General features: G+C 39.0%; 3 protein-coding genes across 4 annotated transcripts in view; 1 reads left to right on the plus strand and 2 right to left on the minus strand.

Annotated features, from left to right (window-relative positions):
* rcl1 (RNA terminal phosphate cyclase-like 1) overlaps window positions 1-26,529 on the minus strand; it is a 42,717-nt gene that overhangs the window by 4,470 nt on the left and 11,718 nt on the right. The window contains exons 1-7 of one of the 2 annotated variants that reach the window (XM_053339441.1): window positions 5,692-5,849; window positions 5,157-5,228; window positions 4,498-4,673; window positions 3,805-3,879; window positions 3,549-3,673; window positions 3,044-3,169; window positions 2,740-2,896 (exon numbers count right to left, since the gene is read on the minus strand). In XM_053339441.1, the coding sequence (XP_053195416.1) occupies window positions 2,740-2,896; window positions 3,044-3,169; window positions 3,549-3,673; window positions 3,805-3,879; window positions 4,498-4,673; window positions 5,157-5,228; window positions 5,692-5,821 (861 nt within the window). In that variant the 5' untranslated portion in view covers window positions 5,822-5,849. Of the gene's footprint in view, window positions 1-2,739; window positions 2,897-3,043; window positions 3,170-3,548; window positions 3,676-3,804; window positions 3,880-4,497; window positions 4,674-5,156; window positions 5,229-5,691; window positions 5,850-26,529 lie in introns of those variants that run through there. The other variant, XM_053339442.1, reaches the window with a different exon arrangement.
* On the plus strand, window positions 6,704-13,223 carry ak3 (adenylate kinase 3). Its single transcript, XM_053339443.1, has 5 exons — window positions 6,704-7,055; window positions 8,812-8,931; window positions 9,370-9,542; window positions 12,252-12,370; window positions 13,087-13,223. The coding sequence occupies exons 1-5, from the start codon at window positions 6,908-6,910 to the stop codon at window positions 13,196-13,198; spliced, it is 672 nt and encodes a 223-aa protein (XP_053195418.1). The 5' UTR covers window positions 6,704-6,907; the 3' UTR covers window positions 13,199-13,223.
* On the minus strand, window positions 17,565-25,211 carry cdc37l1 (cell division cycle 37-like 1). Its single transcript, XM_053339444.1, has 7 exons — window positions 24,948-25,211; window positions 23,653-23,952; window positions 23,383-23,476; window positions 22,178-22,293; window positions 21,244-21,366; window positions 20,890-21,063; window positions 17,565-18,050 (listed from the first exon to the last, which is right to left on the minus strand). Exons 1-7 carry the CDS (start codon window positions 25,050-25,052, stop codon window positions 17,931-17,933), a joined length of 1,032 nt encoding a protein of 343 aa, XP_053195419.1. The 5' UTR covers window positions 25,053-25,211; the 3' UTR covers window positions 17,565-17,930.

Here is a 26,529-nt window from a genome sequence, read left to right on the forward strand (position 1 = left end):
CGGATCCACCAATACAATAGTCTATATTTTTATATAGCTCTGGAATAACTTCTGCAGAAGACTGAACTCTTAATCTCCACACAATATACACACAATCAAGTTAGCCAATAGATTTAAAATTCATAACATTCAACATAATTTAAAACGGTTACTGAGCGCACCACTTACATCAGCTTCTGTCCATTGTTGATGTTGCTTCCAAAAACAAAATGTCCATCGTGTGTATTTGGTTTACTACAGGAGGACTGTACTGATTAACCATTAAACAAACAGACGCACACATACAGAGTGCCCATTTTTTCCCCCTTTTTAGTTTTCAAAAATTAACTATTCCAGCAGGAGCACACGTCCATGTTTTCTCGTTATTCTTCCTCTTTTCCTTTTCTGGTCTGCAGCAACCACTCAGTCCTCCTGATATGGTTACATATTAAAATCAGCAGTTATTCAAATGCAGTTCAATTTCTAAACGCAGTAGATCTACCTGCTCCACCAGCAACTGTGGATTTGTCTCTTAAAAACAGGCACAAAAATATGTATAATCCACCATCCTCTGCGGCTGCTAAGCAGAAACATTATCTCTCCACTCTGTTGCTTGGAGTTAAGAGGACACGTCCAACAATATTGCTCTTTCAGAGTTAATCAGCACTACCCTGACCAGCTAACTGGACTCACATGGCTCCTATGAGAGAGGGCCGAGGGGCAGAGCCACTAAATCACTGGATCTAATTGTACATGTTCTGATAAAGTGCACTCTTTTTCCTGTGTGACTGTGTGTCTATATGAGATTATTTGTTACTATATACAGTACCAATCAAAAGTTTGTCCAGAGTGTCCCAACCTTTGACTGGTAATGTATGATTTAGAAACAGCCAAGTTGGTTTGTCACACAGCTACTGCTGTAAGTCACACTTGGGGACACAAGTTGAGAAATGCTGACATAAATGTGACTGGGTTGTTTTTTCTTCTGTTAGCACAAACATGTCAGTAAATCTCGCCTAAAGAATTCATAATTTATCAAGCATTTTCAAACAAACAATACTCTGTCGACACATCATTCCAGAAATGAAACAGAGAAATTTTAGTCTTTTAGAATGCTGTTACTGACATTTGACCTCTGCAGAGACCTATTTGTGACTTGAAATTAGTTTCCTTATGGCTCCTTTCAATATCATCAATACAATATGCTGAAATAAATATTTGAATGAATTTCTTAAAACTTATGAAATGGTTTAAGTCAACTCAACATGAAATGTTCATGTTCAATTTAAATCATTAAAGTTTTATTTGAGTTCTTTTTTTCCCTTAAAACATAGTAGTTTGAACTCTGTTCTTTCAGCCATATTTTTCGAGAGAGATATCTATATCTAATGATCAATACAGTATACAGCTTAAAAATAACACTTTTATTTATTCATATCACCCATATCACCTTATCTAGCTACCAGGACAAGAAATGTCTTGCAAGTCCAGACCAAGCAAGCAGCTTGCAGTCTAACCAATGCACAAGTGCCTTAGAACTGTATTCTCTCTAATGGCCAGCAGGGGGCAACTCTACTATCTCCAAAAATAAGTCAGACTGCATGGAAGTCTATGAGAAAATGACCCTGCTTCTTACTTTATTTTATTACCCCAGTAAACACTTTCCTAATGGAGTTCCTAATTGATTATTCAATGTAACAAGGATGTGATCCCAGAATCACTGAGTATAGGCATAGCCGTAGCTGGAGGGAAATGTCCTTTAGTTGCTCTCTACATTGTGGTTTTGCCCACAAACAGTTTCTCAGTTGAATTCCAGACTGGGGTTGATGGTCATTACCAGGGAATGTGGGTAAACAAGGGCAGTGAATGTCATTGTTTCATGCTGGGAATGAAATATGTCCTGACTGTGTACGTCAAGTATTCACAAAGAATTTTAAATTGTCCAGGGATGGGCCAAAAACCTAGACTCCAGCTGCTGTGTGCAGTACATGCTTTCATCACAGTCTAGGCATTAAGAGCAATGTGTAATATATATTGAAAAATATGAAAATGACAATTCAGCGCATACGCCTATAAAAAATGTATTGTTCCAAAAGCAAAAACAAATCTGTATTAAATTAGTGTTGGCTGTGTCCTGTAAACTGTTACGAGGCTTGTTGGAGAGCAGTACGGGCAGATAACCAATATGCATGCTTGATTTATGTAAAAATGTAAAAAGACAGGACAGGTTTGGTATTTTGAATGGCAGTTGCTCAGTAGATCGGGTAGTGGATGAGGTATTTCAGAGACCAAAACACAGACACACACGTAAATGTATATGTAAAATCATTTCTTGAAGCTGTTTGTTTGCAACTCTAAACAATAAAAAGCACATTTCAACGTTGGCCTAAAAATACTACAAGAAAATAAACAAAAACACACTCTTCATGTTGCAAATCGATAGCAAGCCTTTCCTTACTCTGTTCAAACAGCCAGTGTGGATGTTTATGGGAACAGGGTTTGTTTGTGAAATGGCTGAAAAAACTTGGCTAGATTCTTGAATATGACTTAATATCTGTGCAACAGTGAAGAAAATCTTGTGTACTCTTCTTCACAGCAGCCGAGCTGAACCCGAAGAAGCATTAGGTTCTATTACAGAGATCCCACATTACATCCATAGAGAAGATCCATCAGTACGTTGCTTTTTTACACTAAATCAAATGAAGTAGGCAAAGTGTTCTGGATTAAGAGGTATGACGTGTTGGTTTTTGCACCACTTACCCGATGTACCTCCTCCAAAAGCAGCTTGGCACAGTTCTTGCCAAGGTCTTCTGGCAATATAGGGTCTCCCTGTCCCTGCGGCGTGGATGACATCTCCGCACTGAGGAAGCTGCCATTCAGCGTCTCTGCCACCAGCGTCAGACCAAAGCCTGGAGACCTGCGGCAAACAAACATGAATTATTTAGTGTCTTTCTAACTGTAGAGAAGAGCAACAAGAATAACAGTAATGAATACTCTTAAAGGTTCTTTCCAATAGGAGGCGAATGGAAGCGATGACACTACAATTACATGTTGAGATACTCACTTGCCAGAGTTGGCTCCTTTCATGTGGTCCGTGTAGATGTAGATGTCTGGAATGAACTGGTTGAGGACGCTCCTGGTTGACTCCACAATCCTGTTTGCTATCTGCGGCGATACTCGCACTGAATATCTGGGTTTAGATAATCAAGGACCTTTCATACAACAGCGTGAAGTAAAAGGAATAAAACAACATGTGGTCCAATATATCATCAATGGCAAGTTCAACTTACTTGAGAAATGAGTCTCATGTAATCAAAACATGTTTAAAACTAAGGGAACCTTCTGTGCTTGGCCTTTGCTATGTAATGAGTAAACATTTCAAAGTATTGTAGTAACAGTATGAGCTACAAAGTTCAGGCAGACAATAGACAACTTTACATACAACAGTTCTGGCATTCATCAGGAAATAGATATTAAAAAGGTAAAATGATGATTGATTGGAAATCGACAGAAACCCAATGGATAACTATTCTAATAATCAATCCTTTATGTGACCTAGTGAAGGATACGCCATTCCTCTGATCCTCTTGATCTTTCCTGGGTCAGTCAGCTGCACTGGCCTGATGGTCCTGCAGACAGGACATGTGAAAACTACCTCCCCTCCCCCACCAGGTGCCATTCCTCTCTTCACCACCTGAGGGAGTGGCAGCAGGGACCAAATGAGATGGGAGAAAAGAGAGGGTGGCTTAGTTCTGAGTAGTAGCATCATACTTGACTTGGATCATATTGTACAACGCTTGTCAATGGCCACCATGGTGTCCTCACCTTCAGTTCAAAGCTCGCTCCGTCGATGCCAAACTTCTTCATCAAGGGGACGGCTGTGGACTTCAACAAGTCGACCTGCAGCAGAAAGACAGTTTAACCACTGAAACATGCTTCTGTAAAAGGATTAAACTAACGACTACCTTGCAAAACAATGCACATCACAGCCTTAAGCTGAGACACTCTTCACTGTTTCCATGACAACTACTCTCTCCAGCGTCCCCAGTTCATACTTCTGTTTCCTTGTGTGAGGTTCATACACATTATACACTTTGGAACAATGCAGGTCATAGCAAAGAACAAAAAAAAGGGCGTCACAGAAGCTGAGACTGGCTTACTGTCACTGTTAATGCTGTAACAACACATTAAAAATGCAAACAAACCCAGTAGCAAAGAATCTGGAGACACAAATGGAGTCAAAATAAGGACAAGAGACTGCATTTGCAAATTTTAAATATGAACTTGAACACTTTCTCAAGTCAGTATACACAAAGTTTTTTCCTGTAACACAGAACTGGCTTATCATTATGATCTGTGCACTAGAGGAAACAGGGATGCACAAACAACACAAAGAAGCCTCTTTACATCCAAGCAGCGTCATCATGAGCTACATGAGTCAGATCTAATTCAGAAGTACGAACACAGATAACATAAAGCAGCAGGTTTGTTGATGATCAGATCGGATCACGTCCTCACCGTCGGATCAATGGGGTCATTGGTGACTCCCCTCAGAGTGGCCTTAAGGGTGGTCTTCATGAACGGAGCCAGCATGAGCAGGGCCTCCAGATAGTAGCCAATTGAACGCTGCGTGTTGCAGTCATGTTCTACAGAACCCCCGTACAACAAGCCCGGCTGGTAAAATAACGATGTGCCTGATAAGGACAAAGACATGAAGACAGTGACAGTCTTTTACTTGGTTGATGTTAATATTAGCATTGACATTTACAAGTCTTTTAGAAGAGAATCATTGTATAAAAATAGAAAAATAGTATTTGCAAGGAAGCAGTGAGAATTTGGCAAACTAGTCAAGACAGAAAAATAACACTTTGGTCATGTTTTCTTATAGTTAATGCAGTCAACTGAGGTGTCTCTTTGCAGTATCATTGAGTTATTATTATATTATTTTCTGACATCACCACAGTTCAACTTAATGACAAACAAGGAAAACTGACCTAACAAAGAATAACTATGACTGCACACAATCTCTGTGGATAACCTAAAATAAATTCTATCATTCATATTGAAGGTGTTGAGAAATGCTGAAATGTCAACACTCTGGCAGTAAACAGTAGTTGGATAAACCACACAGTCACGATGACAAAGTGAATAGTCATATCCTCATTTTTAAAACTCACCGGTTTGGTTTATCTCTATCCTGGAGCCATTTGTGATTTTGTCGAGCAGCCTGATGAAGCTGGCCTCAAAATCTGAAGAAAACAAACAGAAATTCAGTTAAACCTGTTATTTTAATCTTTATGAAAATCATGTGCTTTAAAAAAAAATTAAGAAAAAGGGAACTTTTTCAAGATGGTAAGAATTAGAAGGTTCCTTCTTTTGTATACTGCACTCAGTATTAAAACATCTGGAATCAAATACATGGATCCAAGCATCAAGTAGAACAGTCACACACTAATACTAATAAGTCAAGACACACTACTATAAGGCTGTCACTGGTTGAATGTTTGATACAAGCGGAAAAAACGACGCAACTTATGAAATGTTACGCAGGATTATTTTTATCTACCACTTACACTACTGTCCCATCATTTCTCCACCTCTGGCGCCCAAGTAATTCAACACACTCCCAACTGCGTAACAGCTAGCTCTCGTTAGCTTCAGAGCTAACTGCGACGCCACATGAAGAAGAGTTGAAGCTGCACAAAAACTCACCGCGGAGCCCCGGGTTATCGTCTTTGGACCTGATGTTTGAGATTTTCACCCGCTTCCCACTGAGTGTGGACAAAACCAGACGCTGTCGGAAGAAATTACAGCCATCATAGGTGAGCCCCTGGCTTGCCATGTTATTGTTGTTCCTGCCTAACTGGCGTCAGTGGAAATCCACGTGTGTTTGTCCAGTAGCACGTTGGTGAGAGGCGAGGTTACGGCAAAGCATAGGAGTCAAAAATGCGGATTTTTAACACGATGCAACGCCATAGTTGACCAGCAGATGACGCCAATTCATCATTAATTAAAGCAATATAGAAGCGTGCTCTTATAGCTACTGTTGCGTTTTAAAGGCACAGCATGTACACAAACTGATAATACTGACATTAATCATGTTTATCGCTTTTATCAGTCTTTAATATTTAAAATTGGGGTAAATTGAAACCCATAGTCGCTCTCAAAATGAATGACACGTATTTTAATAGGCTGTTAAAAATAAATATTTAACCTACATAAAAAGTTATCGATGTTCCTTGAACTTTTTTATTTGAATCAGTAATATCTGAAAAACGTTATTTAATTCCTTCAAAACTGCCCCAACTCCACTACAATGTTTCAGAAGCTGATTATGAGGAAGCAGGAGATTGGTTGTTCATCCCTGCCTGTCTGTCAATATGCAGGTCAGTCTACTGCAGGGATCTAGACTAGGAAGGGATTAATCACCGCAACCTTGCCAACAAGCTTTTTCCGCCTGTGGACCAATTACATAACCGCATTATACGATACACACATCTCCATTAAAGCGTAAACTGTGACTTAGGCGAGTATTCCTAACAAGCTGGACAGAGGAGCTAATTTTGCTCGTCGTGCACCGTCGAGGGAGCGCATCTTCATCTGCCCCCTGCTGACGTTGCACTGGCGAGTACACACACACACACACACACACACACACACATCTTCTCAGACCTCCTCCTCCTCCCCCTCTTCCTCCTCCTCCTCCTCCTCCTGCTGGGCCGAGGGGAAATAAGAGTCAAGGTCCAGTGGGAGACCAGACTAGCTGCAAAAGACGCGCCCACTCTTGGATACGTTGCGCACTACTTCTCTGGAAAGAAAGTCGACCTGCTGCGATCCACTCTTGACTGAGCATCCAACTGGGATTTTTTTTCATGGGAAGGACTGTTCTGCTGCTAGAAACTCAAATTAAACCCACATTCCTTTAGACATGGTTCTGCAAAAGATTTTCCGTGCTGTCATTATGGGACCTCCCGGGTCGGGGAAGGGGACTGTGTCTGCGCGCATAACCAAAACTTTCGGACTGAATCACATCTCCAGTGGGGATATTTTGAGAGCCAGCATCAACGCTAAAACTGGTAAGGAACAAGTATTTTGTAAATATATGATAAACAAATCTAGGTCAGCAATCTTAGCGGGTTGTTTAGAAATCAGAAGGCTGCAACATGAGATGATCTCAGGTATGTGTTACCTGCTAAACAAACAGACACAAGAATACTCCACATATTATCAGGAGGAGATTCACCGTTATAAACGATCAACAGATTGCCTTATTAAGTAATAACTATAAGCAGGTTATTACACATAAAAGAGGCAACTGCAGAAGGTGAATGTGTGGAAAAATAAACACTTTCTGCACTACCATGATAAGACCACCACTCATGTAACAGTTTCATTTCTTATCTTACTGTGGAGAAGCACAGAGGTTGAACTGGGTTTCAATAGAAAAGCAGCTGTGCTCTCTCTCAAGGCCAAACTGGTTTGCAGGGTTATATAGGTAGCTGCTTCATGTTTATACTGCTAACACTTTTCCCGACACTGCCTGGACTTTGGAAGTAAGGCCTACTACTCCTCAATATCACCTTGGATGAAGATAAAGAGAGGTGTAAAGATAATGAAGTGAAGGGTGTGAGCTTTTGTCCTTCAAGAGGAGAGACGACACAGGAAGAAGTCTGTTTTTACAGCTTTACAGAGGATCTGCCACAGCAGTAAATGTATGGTTGAGAAAGGATTTGGAGTCTTCTGCGATGATGCAACTACTACTTCTGCACCATAGAACTTGAACTTTTATGCGTGCACAAATGTTCTATTATACTTGCATAATTATTGTACACGTGCAGGCATTCTCCAGTTCCTCAGTTTTTGCTTTCTTGGCTTCACTGGAGCAGCTGGCTGTCAAAACAGTTCTGCTTAAATTTGTTTCCGTATTTTTGACAAACAGTCCTTGGATCTGAACCAGTGACCTTCCATTTTCACTGAACCTCTCTAACCTTCTCATAAAAAATACTGAACATTAGAATATCTTTTTTTTAATCCTGGTGTGTGCATTGCATATGAACTATATTACTACATTTAACATGGACTAATGCACTCATCAGCTGCAAAATCCTCCTCAGTTATCTCTTTGCTAATCCTTGCTTTAGCTGACTATTATGCAATCTGTACATTTATCACACTTTCAAAACAGGAACACAGCTGCACATTTGGCAGTTTGTGTATAAATTATACATCATTTATTTCCTTGTAGAATTCTAGTTATGTCCCGCATGTATTCACTCTTTCCACCCTTTCATCTGCTAGTCAGTGACATCAGAGCGGCATAAGAGTGAAGGCAGGTCATTTCTGCAAAGCTTGTCAGGAAATTCCTTTCTTCAGCTGGACTCTGACCAATTAAAGTGGAAGCAATAGGAAAAAGGAACTCCTACGCCTCAAACTCTTGAATCTGGATCTTGTATAATGTTTTTTGTTTTACAGTATAGCTAAGTTCTGTTTGTTTATGCAGCTTGATTGTAGCTACAGTTTAAAATGATTCAAACCCAATAAACCAAAAACTGCACCTGTATATATAATTTAGAAAGATTTAGCTGTTCTGTGCATCATTTTTAGACATCATTTTTGCATTTAAAATACAATTCTGTGCTGTTTAAACAATGCTGGGCTTTATAATGATGATCCATTCCAACAATATGCAAACGTTAACATAATTAGCTATTAGCTAAGTCAAGATCCAATAATGTTGCCAGGGAATAACAATGTTTTAATGAATATGAACAGCATCCTTTCTCTCTGTATCTGGTTTGTGTGTGTGTGTGTGTGTGTGTGTGTGTGTGATAGAGTTCGGCTTGTTGATGAAGGCCTGCATTGATCAGGGTCAGCTGGTACCTGACGACGTCATGTCTCGTCTTATCCTGAGTGATCTGAGAGCGATGGACCACAGCAGCTGGCTGCTCGATGGTAAGAAGTGATTGCTTATAAAAGTATTATCAGTATTGTTTGCTAGAGGTCTCACCACACTTTCAGGCCATTTATTGATATTTTGAATGTATCCACTGTTTGAAAATGCTGACTCATATTTACCTGGATAAATCACTTTAGTTTGGAACATTCACATGCTTCTCATCTCATCTTCATATCACTTTAAGAGTACAGAAACAAAGTTAACATTTAAGAAGCCCACAGGAACTGGTTGATCAGTAGTAGATACTCATCTCCAGGTGCCTCAGAGAGGGAGAGGCACTTGGCTCTTTGTATAGCTGTTTTCTCATGAGAGGTAATGAATATCAGGTTTTATTTGACCCCATTAAATTCAAAACCTGATAGTTATTTATGATATCCTTCTTTGTCTTCTATCCCTTTTGTCTTGCTCTCTCTGTCTGTCTGTCTCTCTACCAGGTTTCCCTCGCACAGTATCCCAGGCAGAGGCTCTGGATGGCGCCTTCACTGTGGATTCAGTCATTAACCTCGATGTACCTTTCCAGACAATTAAACAGAGGCTCACCTCTCGCTGGACTCACCTGCCCAGCGGCAGAGTCTACAACATAGATTTCAACCCACCAAAAGTCCCCGTAAATACATTTTTCTTACTTATTACTCCTTCCTTGCTTTAGTTTCTCACAACCATTGTCTTTACAAACATGAATGTTCATGAGCTTTAAATTGGGTTATTACATTTCTCTGGACTTGAGATAAAACCTGCTACTCACAATTAGCCCTTTTCACAGCAGACATTTACGTGCCACAGAAGGAAAAGTAGAGATGTAAATACAAAAGTTAATGAAAGCCGAATCCCATTTAGCTGCTTGAGTTTCAGGTCCTGTTAGTGTGCATGCTGGCTGACTCACGGCTCACTTGGGCACTTGAATAGAGTAAAGACATTGTTTATGTGATTAGTAACATCTGTGCTTTATCGTCCTTGACAAGTCAAAATGTCTACTGTCCACCCAGTGGTTTTGCTTCACCTAAGGAATAAATCACTTCTTACTCTACTGTTTCCAAAAAGGAAACCAAAAAAGGAAATAAACTCAAATTTACTGACTGAAGTAGGATATAGATTAAGAGACATAAAACTGAGAAAAGAGCAAGTAGCACAAAACAAACATTATGCTAATGAAAAAAAAACACAGAAAACTGAGGATAGAGTGTAAACAAAAATATGATGCAATCACTGACGGAGTGAGAAAACAGGATAGACGGGAAGATAAAACAACAGTTCACTTGTTTGCAGAGAATATCCAAGTGGAGACCTTTGCTCTCATCCAGAGTAATTACCCACCAGTAATCAGAGCCTCTGGCAGCAATGCAGGTTTAGTGCTGACAGTTTGAGTTTTGTGTTAACAATAGAGGACACACACTTTTTTTGTTCTTTCACAGGAAGATGAAGAAAGGAGGTTTGGGAGACAGAGGAAGGCAGGGATTAACTGCAATTCACACAATAATTGACACTATAGTTGAAATATAAATCCATTTGGAAGGTTTGTTAAACATCTTAAAATAATGTCACTTTTGTAAAGATGAGCACTATGCAAATAATTTCATTAGAGTATTGTGTCTTCGTGCATGTTGCTACTGTTTCCATGGCTACATGCAGAGCCGTCTGACCATTTTAAGAGATTTATGTAGAAAACAGAATTTTACATTGATCAGGTTAAACTCTAGACCATTTAAATCCACCATATTTCACCAATATAATTATATTTTTTGATTTTAAGCAAATTTAACCTACAATCAGTGAGTTATTAGTAAGTAAACTAAAATGATATGTTAAATATTATACAGGAAATTATATTCAGTGTAATGATTGTAATCAGAAATTATCATCATGATAAAACTTGACAAAGAACAGCCGTGGCAGGTCTTTGAACACCTGAGTCACTGGTGAATGATGAGACGCAGCTGACTGCTTGTAACCACATGTGCATAATCTCTCAGTGGAGGTGATTTGCTGCACGTACCTACCAGACCTCCTGCACCGTCTGGAGGAATAACACATTTAGAGTTAATCATTGATTTCAGTCCATCCATTGCAGTCCTCTTTGAGTGACAATATAAACCTGGAAAAACTAAACAAAACTCGAATAAAATCATTTAAGTCAAAGCTTTAAAGCTTTGTGGGTGTATTTGTGTGTATCAGTGAATACCACTGTTTCTTCATGCCTTTAAGTAGCTGTCACCTCTGAGGCATGAATTCATCGAGGTGTTGCAATCATTCCACAGTAATCTCGTCTCTTCAGAGCAAATCATTAATTTAATGCAGATAGCACATTCATGCTACATATATCATGCTAACCCCTCAAGACACATGTGCTCTGTAGGGACAGGGTCTGCACTCTGAATAAACTGAAGAAGCTGAAACTGTCTATGCATGTTTCATAACATTTCTTTCTAAATTTGTACAAAAAGTAAAGTGAGGCTGCGAGAGGAAGTAACAATAATGTTTAGATATACTGTTGTGCTCAAATGTGCTCAGCTGAAACTCAGGGTGGCTCAAGATTGGGTTCAATGACATGTATTTCTCCTCCTCATCTTCCAGATTGATTAAAGTAACTGCACCTGCTGCTTCCACTGCAGATATTTTAACATGCCATACAAAGAAGAGCACAAACATGAGCATTTACATGTTTCAGCATGTTTGTGTTGTGCTCGTCAGTGGCTTCTCTTATTGGGACAGCTAAATAAAACATTAATGTTATTAGTAGTAACACTCATACTTCTGCTGCTATTACAAGTCAAAACATTTGCTATGAAAAAGGAGACTGGAGACTTCAGGTCACTGTGAGTCATGAGGGAGGGTTAGGGTTAGGGTTAGTGACTGATCTGCTGGCTTATGTTCATATCATACATGTATCCAGCACAGAGATGACACCTCACACAGGGTGAAAAATGCAAGTAAATCTGTTAAACAGTTATCCCACCAGATTTACTATCCTAAGCCTTCTCTCTCTTCTCGGTCAGTGGATTTGAAAGCAAAGGCTCCATTTTGTGTTTCTTGATCATTGTTTACATTCCACTGTCTGTGCTGAGTCTGTGGTGTAGTACAACGGGTGGGAGTTACATGAAGCTTGAAGCATGAATTAAGCAACTCTGTCTCAGCAGGCTAAACCTAACCCCCACATTTTTTCCTGCTGACTATTTATCATATGATATTGTTGCACATTATTCAGCAGAAAACAGCAAGCAAAATCATTTCATTGCAATTTGCAGAAAACATAATGTGTGCTAGAAAATACTACGACAGGAGGTCAGCAATGCCTTGAACATTTGATCTCTTTCTCCAGGGTTTGGACGATGTGACAGGGGAGCCTCTGGTCCAGCGGGACGATGACACACCAGACACGGTCACACGGAGACTGAAGTCCTATGAAACTCAGACAGAGCCTGTCTTAGAGTTCTACAGGTAGAATAACACAGATAGATAACACTACACACACCACACATAGTTAACATCTCCGCCCAACTGTTACATCACTGGGACTCACCTCTGCACAGTGAAATCAAAGAGGTAAAAGTTCGAGCATATACTACTTGGAAAAAAAAGCCACAATATAGGCAAAAGGTTATACATCCCTCTGACCTTTGACCTCAGGCCTGCACATTCCTCCAGGAGGCCTGCATGACTGAAGAAATACCTTAAGTCTTAACTAAATTCCAACAGGACAACCTAATGCTGAAATCAAATTTCTCCATATAAGAAGAGTTAAATCAATACACAGATACTTTAAAAATGATCATTAATTTTTACCTGATTCAATAAAACCGAGGCAAAACCCCCCACAAAAACAATAGGACAAACAATATCCTTGTGGGGCTTTGAAAACAATTTTAAAAGTTCATTCATCATTACTTCTGTTTTGGGACTAATTAGACTGGAAAACATTACTCTGTTTTACCTTAAAGCACAGAGATGTGCTGAGATAGTGCCCTACTTATTTTTACCTCAATGTTTGAGAGGTTATTTATCATTTGAAGGTCGGACTCGAAGAGGATAGAAGTTGTTCACATTGAATAATGAGTAGATTATGTGTTTAAATCAACCAATTGTTGCATACTATACAAATAACAGATCCAGTGGTGACTCTAGTAAATGATGTCTGTGTTTCTTTGCTATTTCAGGAGTAAAGGTGTGCTTGAGACCTTCTCTGGGACAGAAACCAACAAGATCTGGCCGCACGTTGAGTCTTTCCTCCACAAAAGATTCTCCTCCTTCAATCAGAGAGTGGCATAGAAAGCCTGAACACATAAGACACGAGACAACAGGAGAAACCACTCTGTTCACTTCTGTGAAACAAGAGGAGAGCCATCTGTGCATTAATATATTCTGAATGTTCAAAATGAGCAGGAAGCACATACAGTTTTTTTTTCAGGAAGCAATATTGTAGTACATTAAGGTGTTGTTGGTTAGTTTAGGAAACTTTCAATACTTGAGCATTAATTGAAAATTCATTTTTAGAAATTTCCCACATATTGTCTACTCATCTGCCTTTATAAAGCCATCAAACATCAAGATATTTAACAGTGGAACTTAAAGGTCTCTTTAATGAGAGATGTTGAAATACACGGATAGGAGCAGTTATCATCACTGCTGAACGCAACCAACTTTAGAGAGCTGAGTTTTAATGTTACACTTTTTTAACCTCAATCATGGATTTGTTTGATGGCGATGCCACTCCTGAATAAGAATAAACACTCAGTGTTTACTAAACTAATTCATATATTTTCCAGCAAATTCTGCTTACTGTAACTGCCTTATTGGGATTGTGTTTTTATACAGTGGGTATTTATCCTAAAGGGAAATGTGCCATGTTATTACAAATGACTGTAAATCCACTTTTTGCACTCAAGTGCCTTTACTGTTCTCACAATGTAACATGTAGCGCGATGAATGTAGTTTGTAAATACTTTGAATGAATATGGACCACAGACTGAATCATGTAGAAAATGACCACACTTATATTTAATTTTTTTATGTTTAATTATCACAAGAAGTCATTACGATGCAACAGCTCAGTGTAACCACCTCAAGTCTTAACAGTGCTGCCTCCAAATTAACCAGGTGTTCCTTCACTGTGACCAACTCTGTTCATGTATACTGATATCTGCCATTTAATGTGACTTGACAACTTTAATTGAAAAATATATATTAATTTAAAACATGTAAAGCATGGTATGTACAGGGTATTATCTTGTTGGAACATGTCAGTTCTGTGTTTTTGCACTTTGGTTTAAGGATGTTTCACCATGTTAAAGCCACAGAAGTGTTAAACCAGCATTTTAATGAAGGTTTTTTTGCAGTGTGTGTAATTCTAAACACATAAATACAATGTTTCAAAGCACATATCCTCTTTGTGGAGTGTTTATTACACTTACTGATACTGGTAACTGTATTTAGTATATTACTTTTATTACAGATCCCACAACTGGATATTTTCTCCAGTCATTTTGTTTCAATGTGTTCAATTAACAGTTAAGGAAACAACTATTTCTCAGCCTACAGTTGTTACTGCACATCTACAAAGAACTGTGGCAGGTGACAACAAGACACAAAACATTTAGAAGCGGTTTTATACTGCATTTCAATTTCTGAACAGTGACAAGAGAAGCCAAATCTCACACTAGCCTAATGTGGATGACATGTGTAATTCATATAATTGTCCTAAACATTATAGTCTTAGGACAGAAACTCTTTTACCACATCAAATTTAGTGTCTACATTTAGATAGATTGGGATGTCGGTTGTTGGAAGTTGTTCAGTACAGCAGTTAAGGCCCACCAGTTATTTTGCATAGTTTAGTCACTGTGGACAAAAAAAAAGAGAAAAACATTTAAATCTACAACACAACTTTACTGCTGACATTACCTGCTTGTTTGCAGTGTTCATAATGAATTCTATGTGAACGGACCAGTGCAATGTAAATCTATGAAATAATGACTAAATGGTAAATTGTTAATAATCAACAATGCATCACACAGCAGCTTTAAGTCATAAATGCACATACTGTATTTTAATGCATCATCTGGTATCTTTAATTCCACAGTGTGCAGTAAAAATCGTACTGATCATGTCGCTCAGCAGATTTTCATACCGCTTTCTGTTGTCTTGTTAAATTACGATAACCAAGGAGACAGTTAGCTGGAGGCTTCAAATCTGGCCAAAAAAAAAAGCTCCCTTGAACACTGGCAAAAACAAGTCAGAAGAAAACAGAAATACAAAAGTGAAACAGTAACACAAAACACGTCACACAATTCAAAACACAAGCTTGTCTAGAGCCTGCTAGGAAAAGAAAAATGATCAGAATTTCTGATTAAATTCTGGGTGACTAAGAAACATCAACAAAACAGTGATAAAATCAAAAAAACACTATGAGGAAGAGTAATAAAGTCAAGTCTTTTAAACACTCCACTTCGACCTCTTTAAAAAAAAAAAATCTTTCTGTTTCGAAAGGAGGAATAAAGTGCAGGACACATTCAGATGCAGAGAGCTCCTTTCTGCATACAAACATATAGTTGAAGTCTTTTTGTGGAGAGCTCAGCCCTTTTTTTGCCTCCCCTCCATACCGGCACTTTTTAAAATCTATACCCCAGAAACGAGAACTTTAAGTGAGTCACCACTGACGGTTGGGACTCAGCTTTGGGTGCTGGGTAAAGATGAATGAGCTGCTTAATCAAAAAAAAAAATGAGTTAGTTTGATTTCTGGCCTATTACTGAACCAAAAAATAATACAGAAAGCCCACCCAGACCCGACAAACCTTTTGTTCACTGCAGAAATAAAGAATTTAACAAAGTGTACTTCAGCCTGAAATTTGAGGTTTTGATCAGAAGGGAGCAGAATTCAGCTGATAAATAATTATCAACTGAGAAAACATAGTGTCCTCTTTACACCTTACATTACCATGCATCTTGCACCCAGACCTAGATGTGGATTTTTCACATTTATACTCGACTAAAAATGCCTTACTATCCTTGTAAAACTGGGCTAATCTTGCCCCTCTAAAAATGCGTATGTTCATCAAAAGCCGAGTGCTTTGTTGTGCAGTAAATGCCAAGTTATCATTTCATATTGTCTCGTTAACATAATCCTGAAGGCGCTTACTAAAAAGGCATGCGCTATTGTCTGTGTTTGCCCTATGTCAAGGCGCTAAAATAAATAAATTATTAACCAACAATTTGTTCTGCAAGGCTGAATTATTATCTCTCATTGTCAAAGAAAGGATGAAATGCACAACAACTTGAATTTTTTCAGAATACAGCTGTATATCATCATCATCATCATCTTACGAGGTTGTGTGCAGAGTGAAAAGTCAAATGCATCTCTAGTGGTTTTGTATGTGATTCTTGTTAGACTGTCTCTGTATTGGATGAATGTATGCATGTATAAAGCATACATGTATAAACAACATCTGGATCAAATCTGAATGTCAAAGATGCACATTAATGGCAGACGTAAAGGATGTTTAAGTTTCTCTAAGCAGTTCCAGACAACAATAAGGAATACTTTTTTAGAAAACCTTCCTGCCTTTCATTAAATTAATTACCTCAACTGCTGATGTGATAACTTGCTCTGACCTTCATCTGCCTTCACTCCACATGGTCTAAAGCAGAAGATGTAAGGCCACATTGATAACGACGACGACTCTGCATTTTTAAAAGCAGAGCTGTAATTTTATAACTCTATGACCAAGCAGCAAACCTGGATGCTTTTCATGGCTTCTTTGGTGCAACAAGGAACAGCAACAAACAGTTAATGAGACAGTAATGGGTTACAAAAGCCCAACAAGAGTTGACGTAATGCTTAAATGACCATGTGCAGCAAATCTACCTTCTTCAACAACCTCTTCATTTTAGATGATAAGATACTGCATTATTCATCCTCTCCTGCTAATCTGTTTGCTACAATCTCACAGGTTCCTCACAGGTGAGAGTCCGATCATTAGAATACAGCATTTTTTTTACCCCAAGACTCTGAATTTATTCTAACCTGTCAGTTTGAAGGCTCGAAACAACACAGATCAAAGAAACCACAGCTGGGGCTGGGGCACCGTTACTATCTGTACTGTACAGCATGCAGGTTCACTTGTACCAACTTTAGTAAAAGCCTTCTGCAACACAACACGCACAGGCATCTTTACCAAAATATAAAGTAACAAGCATCAAACTCTCAGCATCAGGATTCCAGACATGACTGCAACTACCCCTCCAAACTATATTCCTTAACAGCAGGGCCTCATCATTTGCAACTTTACTTCCACTCGTGACTTAAATCCAATTATTCAGCAGGTCACACCTGTTTGATATTTACCTGGACCTGTGGACACATTATTGGACAGAGTGTTGTTGTTTTTAAATCCTTCTTTTAACAGACACTTTGCATCAAGAATAGAGTAGTGAACTATCTATTGCAACACTGCATATATGTACTGTGTAAACTGTCAGTTATGCTTTTCTCATACTTGACATGATGTATTTTAAGCATATGTGATAATACTCCTCAGTCTACGGACCTGAGTCCTACTTCAGGTGTTGGATTTATTACCAAACTAACTTTGATCTTAACTTGATCAGTTTAGTATTCTTTGTGTTGTTTGTTTTTTTGCTTTCAAGCCCAGAGGTTTTTCTTTTTCAGGCAGAAAAAAAAAGGAACTGGATTGAAGGATATAACATCTCCCTCTGTAATACCGGGTTACAACAGGACATGCATTTAGCTGGTGAAAGACACTGCGGGAGGCCGACCACAGTGACACAATAACAGCAACACTGACAGCAAAACTTTATTTCCTGCAGGTTCTCCTCTGAAAACTGAGAACGTCAATCAAAGACTGATCGTGTATTCCCTTTATTCCTGCTCTGCACCGGCGTGTTCCAGCCTGGTTTGCTGTGTGTAGAGGGCTTCAAACTCAGCTAGTTCCTAAATGGGGAGACGGTGGAGATGGAAGAAAAGCAGCGGCTGACCCCACGTTCCCTAGGAGGTCTCCATCATGCGTATATCTTCTGTTTCTGTGGCTTCCTCCTTTGTCCATCTCCCTGTGCTTGTCCACAGTCCCTCCTCCAGACAGCGCTTCATTGAGTAGTCTGCCACCTGCTGGAGGGAGACACAGACAGAGGAGAGTTCACTTACAACTATAAAACCATCACAGGTCTGAGTTTGTGTCATGTACAAATGAAAATGAAAACTAGGTTTAAAGGGGAGCCAGAGAGACTTAGAGGGATTAACCTACTGTTGCCTAGTTTCGAGGATTATAATAGTTATGTAACCTCACTCTGCCTCTTTAACATTTCATGCACTCATATCTGAGCTGAAACTAGAATCTTTGATCATACATTTACAAATATTCCTCTCAGAAGATTTTGCCATGGATCAACACAAATCTGAAAGGCTTTTTTTCAGAACAACTGTCTTTCACTTCCATATGCTCCTGTAATTGCTCCTCAGAGATAAATCAGGACTTCAAATTGAAGTGAAGAAAGATGCTACGGGATGAACACAGCACATCTACAAAAGCAGGACTAGGGGAGCCAAGCCTCAGTTTCAACTAACTCAATCGCATTCCTGGAGGAGGTCTTTTCTTTTCTCTGAGTAGCTGTTTGGCAGCTAGTCAAGCTGAGAGGCCAACGGGGGGAGGAGGATTAATTCACTGTGTTTTACAAAAGGCTTTCAAACATGATCACTACACAGGCTCATGATTTTAAAGTTTAGTCTGTGGCAGCCCCAACAAGTTTAATTAATCTAAAACACTGAAATATCGACCTATATTCAAACCTCCTTCATGTCTGTACAGTAATTAGTTTGTGATGTCATATACTCCACCGATGCTAAACATGGGGCTCTCGTGCAAGAAGCAGGTGTGCTAACAGATTTGATCTCAAAATACACATACGAATGATTTAAGATCATTTGTGGCACTCATCAATCTTCTCGTATGCAGAATTTTCTGTTAGGTATAAATAAAACGTATAAGTCATGAATCATGATCATCTCTGGGACACTTGTTTGACCTACAATTATAATTATAATTCATTCATTAGTTTAAATTTACTGAGAGCTTTGTTTTTTTAAATTTCATGATTTGCTTCTACATTTCAGTCGTTACTAGGAAACTCTGTGTCTGTTTTTGCAGCTGACAGTGTAACATAACTGTAGGCTATAATATTTTCCTTTAATATCTCTGTGATTATCACAACTGCCTGAAGCTACAGAAAGATGTTTTTTTAGCATCTAATGTCACATCAAGTTATCCCGTCTCTATTTGTGTCACAGCGTAGAGCTGCTCTGATGACATGTTAGTAGGATTCATATTTGCTAATTGTTTCATGTCATCTGTTGTTACTTCTCAATTTGTAATGTGTTTGTCCTCTGATTTCTAAAAGCTGTATTTATGTTGTGGTGTTTCTGCTTTTTGTAAACGGGGGAAGATATAGCAGAGGTTATGATATTATCTATTCATTTTACATGTGAGACCATATACATCACATATTGACTAGTGAATGAATAAGTCATTGTATGGTTGACATGCTCTCACAGCAGCACAAGTAAACATTGTGTTGCTTGATTTCTACAGTAACCAAAACACAACTTGATTATAATTACTTGAATTTTGAATATATTACAGGTTAAATGCAGTTGCCTGAAATAAAATGTAACAAATTTAAGTTAAAACTAACACTAACACTACAAACTCATTAAATACTTTAGATAATCAGTAGTAAACCATTCAAAATGAAATCTGGTATTTGTTTTGTTTTTCTATTAATATAAAACAAGTATGAGGTTTAACATTGATTTTGTGAGACTGAAAAAGGCACAATGTGGGCCGTAAAACTGTTCTGTTTGTTTTTGCTGCTTCAATTGAATATGTGATACCTGAAAAATTGGAATTATGTTCTTTTCTGTTATGCACTGGTGACTTATCGGGTTTTAGTTTGAGATAGCACACTCCCAGCAAACATGTGAAAAGACAGATAAAACAAAAATGAGAATATTCTGCCAAATTTCTACTGCGTGGGAGGAGTTTGGAGTTTCACATGAAGGAAAAACGCAACACAGGACAAAAGGCTGTCTGGTTTCAATTATAAAATCACCAACATGAACTGATCCATACTGCACATTTTGATTTACATTAAAATAAATGTGCATGATTTGTAGGTACAGTGGGGGGGTATTACAGTGTTCAGGGTTACTGCACAGAGCCACATTAAATTAACTGCTCATAAGTGTGACGACGAGGGGGAATAAACTGTTCCTGTGTCTGGAGATATTGGCTTACAGTGTGAGGTGAAGTTACAATGTGGCAGGAGCTATGTACACAAGTGGTAACTGTGTACACAAGTGTTTTTCTCTATGTCTTTCTGATTCTTTCCGCATCTTTTCTTTCTTTGTATTAATGTTACTATACATGAGAAACGATGGAGAGACCCTAACCCAGATCCTACACATGTTTTCAAGCTAGTTAACCATGCCATAATGTCACATGCGCAGCTACCGAGACATTTTCAAATAATGTAGAAAATGACACTAATATGTCAAAATAGCTATGCTGCCGAGATTCAAAACCGAACATGACCAAGTAAATGTGAAAATGATTATACTGTGTGACATTATAATACCAAGGAATAAAGTTGACACTTAAAATCCAGCAACCAGCTGAAAGAAAACATTACCAGTTTCATTTATCAGACGACTAACACATTCAACAGCTCAATGGTGCCATCTAGGGTAATTGAGTGTGCATAACCAACCAATTTGGCATTTAATGAGGCATAATAACTAAAAGTAATCTAAAATAATACACCTAGCAATATCTCAGAAATATATTACATTATATCAGATTAACAATTTTTACACATTTACATCTATACAGCCTTTTACTGGTTTCTCTACAAAAATGTTTTACTTAGGAGCAAAATCAAGTAGAAACACTTACTGGAGGTAAAGAGTCCTGGGCTTCTTTGGGGTCGAGTCTGTAGTTTGTGTCAGTACTCTGCTGTTCAGTGTTGTTGGGAGTATCACCTTTACACTTCACAGCATATTCTTTCACTCTGTATTTGAAGGCCTCTAGCTCTGTATGGAAGACTTCTAAGTAGACGTCTTGTCCTTCCTACACGGCAACAGAGACAACGCTGTTAGGAAAACGTAGGACAGCATTGCTTAAAGCACACAGCACCTGTCTGCACTGGAACTGTGAACTGTGTTAAATCATGTTGTTACATACAGTGGTTAATAGCCACAGGTGGAACAGTACGGTACATACAGTATCTATCACATGTGGACGCCTTACTTTGGCTTTGTGGAAGAACTGTCTAAAGCAGCCTCTAGGATCCTGCTGAGAGTTTGAGGCCATTTCCAGGATGAACTGCATGACAACGGCTTGATGTGCCACCTGCTCCATTAGAGCTTCTTTCTGCAGAAGAAAAATAAAAACATTTTTTTTGGGAGGGTCTTAACAGGACACAACGTTAACCTCTTTAGCCGTCCACACATCATCAACCACTAAAATCTAACAGTTAGTGAATAATTGAATACTCAACATCTATGGAATAATATACAGTGTATGTATGGTGTGTTACGAGTCAAACTCTTTTGGACTTTGGCGACATCTCATTAAAAAAATAAGTTTCAGGGCTACATGGTAAATTCTGGATTTCCAATACCTATGACATCAACTGCATTAGTTTAAACATGTGAAAAAAGTAGGACCCACATATGGGACTAGCAAGCAGGTGAGGCCATTGTCAATAGAAAGAACCTATTTGACACTTGAATACATAATAAACGCTGCCTCTCGTTTTCTCAAGTCATTGTCTGTCTGTGTGTCTGTGTGTGTGTGTGTGAGAGAGAGAGACAGAGAATGCATGCAGCCTCACTGAGTTCAACTCTGCTGACTGAATAGGACAAAGCACAGGAGTGAAAATGACTGGCACAAAATGAAAGATGGGCGAATTCAATTTAACTGGTTCAGTTTCAGACTGTACAATACAAGAGAGTCGTCGTTACTGTTATTAGTAACACCTGTGCTTTTCCTACCAGGACAGGATGACATTTATTCTGTGAAAAAAGCTGTTTTAATCAAAGTGACCAGTGCTGTTTATGCAACTACAACCAATGCATTTAGATTGTCTGTAGATGTCAGTGCACATGCTCGGGCACGCAGTTTGTTGTTTACACAGCTTTTCTAGTTTGACGAACTGAGAGGAACAGACTAAGTACATTACCCTTTCTTGCTGTAGTCTGATGCACCATAGAATTAAAAAGTTGGCTGTTTCCTCACAGATGAGCTGAGGCATGTCTGCAAGGAATCGCTGACTGTCGTCCCATCGCCGCAACATACCTGACGAATGGACACGAAGCATATTAGATTAGGTCCTCTGAAGGCTTTAAAAAGAACCATATGAGTGTTTACATTTTGAACTGCTGTCATGAAAAAACTCAGAAAAACCTGACAGTGAGGAATGGTATTAAAAAGAGCACTACAGTGACTTTTAAAATGTGCTTTGAGGATATGTGGTTAGTACACAGAAGACAAACTGATACTAAGGGTACCCAAAATGCTTATTTGTCTGCAGAGATAAAGGAGTAGCTTATTCATACAAGACTGAGTGGGCAACATGTTATCTCTTGCTACATATGCCACTGTTCTGTGAGTGTGTTACCAGGCTGATTAAATATATGTCAGATATGTTTACAGGAAACACATGGCAACCACAGTCATGGTATTATTAGGCACTGTGTGTGTTGTTTTGTTTCTTCCAAGCAGTTGACCAGCATTGCCTGTTTTCTAATGGTTTTAAACTATCCAGAACTTCTGCTTTCATGCAATAAATTGTGTACCCTGCATTTTTATTATTCCAACTTTCAATTTAATTATTATCCAGAAGGAATTTTATCACACAGGTCAGAGAGCAGAATCAATGAGCACAATCAGCCTCTATGTTTCAAGATAACAGGACTTATCTAAAAGTTATAATAAAAGTATTTCAAGTACAATAAAAATAATATATAGACTCTTTAATACAGTGCAAGCTTCTGTGGTGGCTAGTGCTTATGGGAATAGTAGAAGTGGTGCCTCTATAAAAATGTACATACAAAGTAATTATGATGTGGACCAAAATTAACTGACATTCAAAACCTGAGGAAACCAGGAGTTTGCTGGAAAACTGTTGTGGACTTGCCTTCTTTCACCACAGACAAGTATGAATGTGTTCATGTGAAAATTGTAAAACTTAAAATCATTCAAGTACACACATGAAAACTAAATACAATGACCTTTGTCAGTGTTGCTGGAGAAGAGTACCTAAACCTGCAACAATCTTCAAACCACAAGTTGTATGGCTAAAAGATTATATTTAATTAAACTGAAAACAACTTGGTGCCTTGAGACAGTTCTTATTAGCCATTTCTGATATGACATGCCACTTACCAAAATGCCTCAGCTCTTGCTCATACTTTTGGAGAAACGTCTTGCATTTGTCCTGATCCATTTCTACAGCTTGACTTTGTACATTGATGATACTCTGGAAGAGAGAGAAGACTTTAACTGAGTGCCGGTGGTGTCACTACATGGGCACAATACAGTAAAATAAGTTAAGAAGAAGAATACAATGTAACTGGATCTCTTGAAAACTTTTAATATAGACAGGAGTTGTCATTGCAACCGTAATTCCTTTTAGTTTTATTTCCCCACACTTACTTTATCAAAAACATCCCAGCTTCTGACAGCTCCGAGTACCGGACTGCGGCTGGGTTCCTGACCCCCGAGCATACTCTCCTTGCGGCGCCACTCCTCCTCAGTGTGTGTGAGTTCTGTGGGGCAGACCAGAGTCCGAGCGCGTTCCTGCTCCAGGGACTCGGAGCTGTGGACACCTAGAGAACATAGCCGGTCCTGCGCTTCAGCCAGTGTCCAGCTGGACACGATAGAGGCCTTCACACGACGCTGCTGGCTCTGACATAGTGACTCCATGGCACTGTCACAGACGTGTGATGATGATGTCTGACATGACAAAGATGAAAAGCAAAGGAACATACCGTCGGTAACTCGAGTCAAATGAACAATCCATACAAGTCCTGCTGGATCGAAACATGCATTTTAATGTCACAATCTGTCTCCACCAAGTTTGAGTATGAAAAAGCCCCCATAAGAGGAGGTCACAACAACAACAACGCCCCCCTGCGAAGAGAGGGATTATGTTTACTCTACATATCTCTCATCACCCGGGAGCTTAACTTTAATTTCGAAATCTTAATCCTCATTTTATCCTCAACTATACTACGTCATTTTTCCACGGCAGGATTCTCTGTCCTGGGACTGAACAGCTGACATTTCCATGCTCCCCAGTCACTGAGTCATCAAGTTAATTTAGGCCATTAGCTTTTAAGCTTTGATGACATGCTGTAATTGAACAGGGTGGAGTGAGATGGTTAAAAATAAGTAAATGCTTGTTTCCATCTATTCAATGATTATGTAAACTACCTAAATGCCTTTTCTGGTCCACAATCAGCCCTCACACAAAGCTGTCATGTCACTGTCTGAGAAAGAGTCGTTATGTCCTATTGTGGCCTCTGATCTCACCGTCCTACATGTGAGTGAGCTCTTTTTCCAGCAATGTCCTTACAAGAAGATGACACCTCAAAAGTGATATATGTTATAACCTTAAATGCTAAAACTGGAATACAGCTGAAGTAACAACTGTATGTTAGCAGTGACTCTAGCATGCACACTAAGAGGAGGACAGCTACCCATATTATCTTCCCCAGCTAATGAGATAACTACACTTAAGTAAAGGTTAGAAACTAGACGACCAAATAACAAACATAACGCTACTGAAAAAAGCCACACTGCTTGCTAATTAAGGCATGGAAACTTGGCACTTCAACCCAAACCAAACAGGCTTAGCTTCACTGTTAGCATGTGCGCTAAGTTACCTCTGTGGTTACAAAGTGAGGTCGACGCCAGCAAGCAGTCGACTAGCTTGAGCTGAAACTTACCTGCTGGTGAGGATGAACAACGTTGCAGCCCCTGCCCGGTGAAGCTGTGTCACCGCCAGGCTCTCCGTCGGGGTAAAGAGGGGCTCCGTTGCCCAGCCACTCCATCACTGCTGCGCCGCTAGCTGGCTAGCTGTGTGTTTGGGGAACCAGAGACACTTTTGAGCCGTGAGACTAGATGTTTGCTCCGGTTATCTGAATGCCACTCTGACAGTCCGACAGACCTGAGGCTGGGATATGTTGCGCCCCAGCTACTGTAAATAACGACGTTACCTAAAACATCACCAATAATAACAACAGCAGCCACCCGGTGGTGCTTAGAGGTGACGCACAGAGCACGTGGTAAACAACTCCTCAGACCACGTGTCCACGGTGCCCATCACGTATATTTTAGTTATAATTAATTCATACAATTAATTAAGTGACATTTTATTTGCTGGAAAAAAGTCTCCTTATTGCCACATACGTTTTAAAATACTGTTCAGGGTCAAATTTTTACATTTTTACATGTGAGAGCTGTAAAAACACCCTATACAAATTCTATTAGCCGGACTTTTCCTAATGTGATCCACAGTATCCAAAATTGTGACAGTGAATAGTGAATGTCTTCCCCCCCCCCCCCCCCATAAGATTAATCAAACATTTATTAATGACTGATGGGGAAATTATGAATGTGAATTGGTGTAGCAACTAATTATGATTCAGAATTTGAACAGTATGTAAGAGTTAAAGTGATTCACAGATTCTACCCGATGCACTCTTATCTACAAAGTCGACTGAAAAAAGACTATGAAGTGCACCATTTGTGAGGGCACAGAGAAACACTGGTACATTTTATTTGTTGTGGTTTTGTTCACACACTGTACCTACGGATGTGGAGTCAACTGTCACAATGTGTTAAATATGGTCAATATCTACCCCAACTTTTCTTTACTCTTGAAAAATGTATTGTTTAGTTTCACTGAATACGACAGTAACCTTGGCTTCCAATTTTATTTGATTAATTTGCTTTTCATTTCATCCAAATTTTATATTAATTTATCTAAATTTTCCAGCAAAAAACCCAAACAAATTTCCCAAAGTTTACAGCTTATATCAAGCAATACATTTGCTCGATCACCACAACACTCCCAGCACCTCCCACTCCCAATAAAAAAAACTGATGCTATCCTTACTATGTAAATCCCAAGAACATTACACACATGTATATAATCTCAGGAACTTCTGCATATAGCAATTTTTTTGTTGCAGATGTATTTACACGGAGATTATTTACTGTATATAGTATTTTATTTTATTTATTTGATCACTTTCACTCTTATGCTGCTACTTTTTTCCACTATACTGCTTGTGTCAGTTTGAATTTCTTCCAAGGGGATCTATCTATCTATCTATCTATCTATCTATCTATCTATCTATCTATCTATCTATCTATCTAATCATCAACATACAGTATTTATCAGTCTGTTCTGCGGCCTTCGGCCACAAGGTGGCGGTAGTGTACTTTGAACCTGCATGACAGTCTCCTTTAAAAACCACGGAATAGATCAAGAGAAATAGTGGTGATTAATTTGCCCTGATTTTG

This window comes from Scomber japonicus, chromosome 19, assembly GCF_027409825.1.
Source record: "Scomber japonicus isolate fScoJap1 chromosome 19, fScoJap1.pri, whole genome shotgun sequence".
Classification (NCBI taxonomy): domain Eukaryota; kingdom Metazoa; phylum Chordata; class Actinopteri; order Scombriformes; family Scombridae; genus Scomber; species Scomber japonicus.

Bases quoted from the DNA above. Each gene is read 5' to 3' on its own strand.
- ak3 (XM_053339443.1), top strand. From the start codon at position 6,908: ATGGTTCTGCAAAAGATTTTCCGTGCTGTCATTATGGGACCTCCCGGG. The intron at 8,932-9,369 runs GTAAGAAGTGAT...TCTCTCTACCAG, and splicing joins CAGCAGCTGGCTGCTCGATG to GTTTCCCTCGCACAGTATCC. The intron at 9,543-12,251 runs GTAAATACATTT...CTCTTTCTCCAG, and splicing joins TCAACCCACCAAAAGTCCCC to GGTTTGGACGATGTGACAGG.
- cdc37l1 (XM_053339444.1), bottom strand. From the start codon at position 25,052: ATGGAGTGGCTGGGCAACGGAGCCCCTCTTTACCCCGACGGAGAGCCT. The intron at 22,294-23,382 runs GTAAGTGGCATG...TCCATTCGTCAG, and splicing joins GCAAGAGCTGAGGCATTTTG to GTATGTTGCGGCGATGGGAC. The intron at 21,367-22,177 runs GTAATGTACTTA...TTTCTTCTGCAG, and splicing joins TCAGACTACAGCAAGAAAGG to AAAGAAGCTCTAATGGAGCA.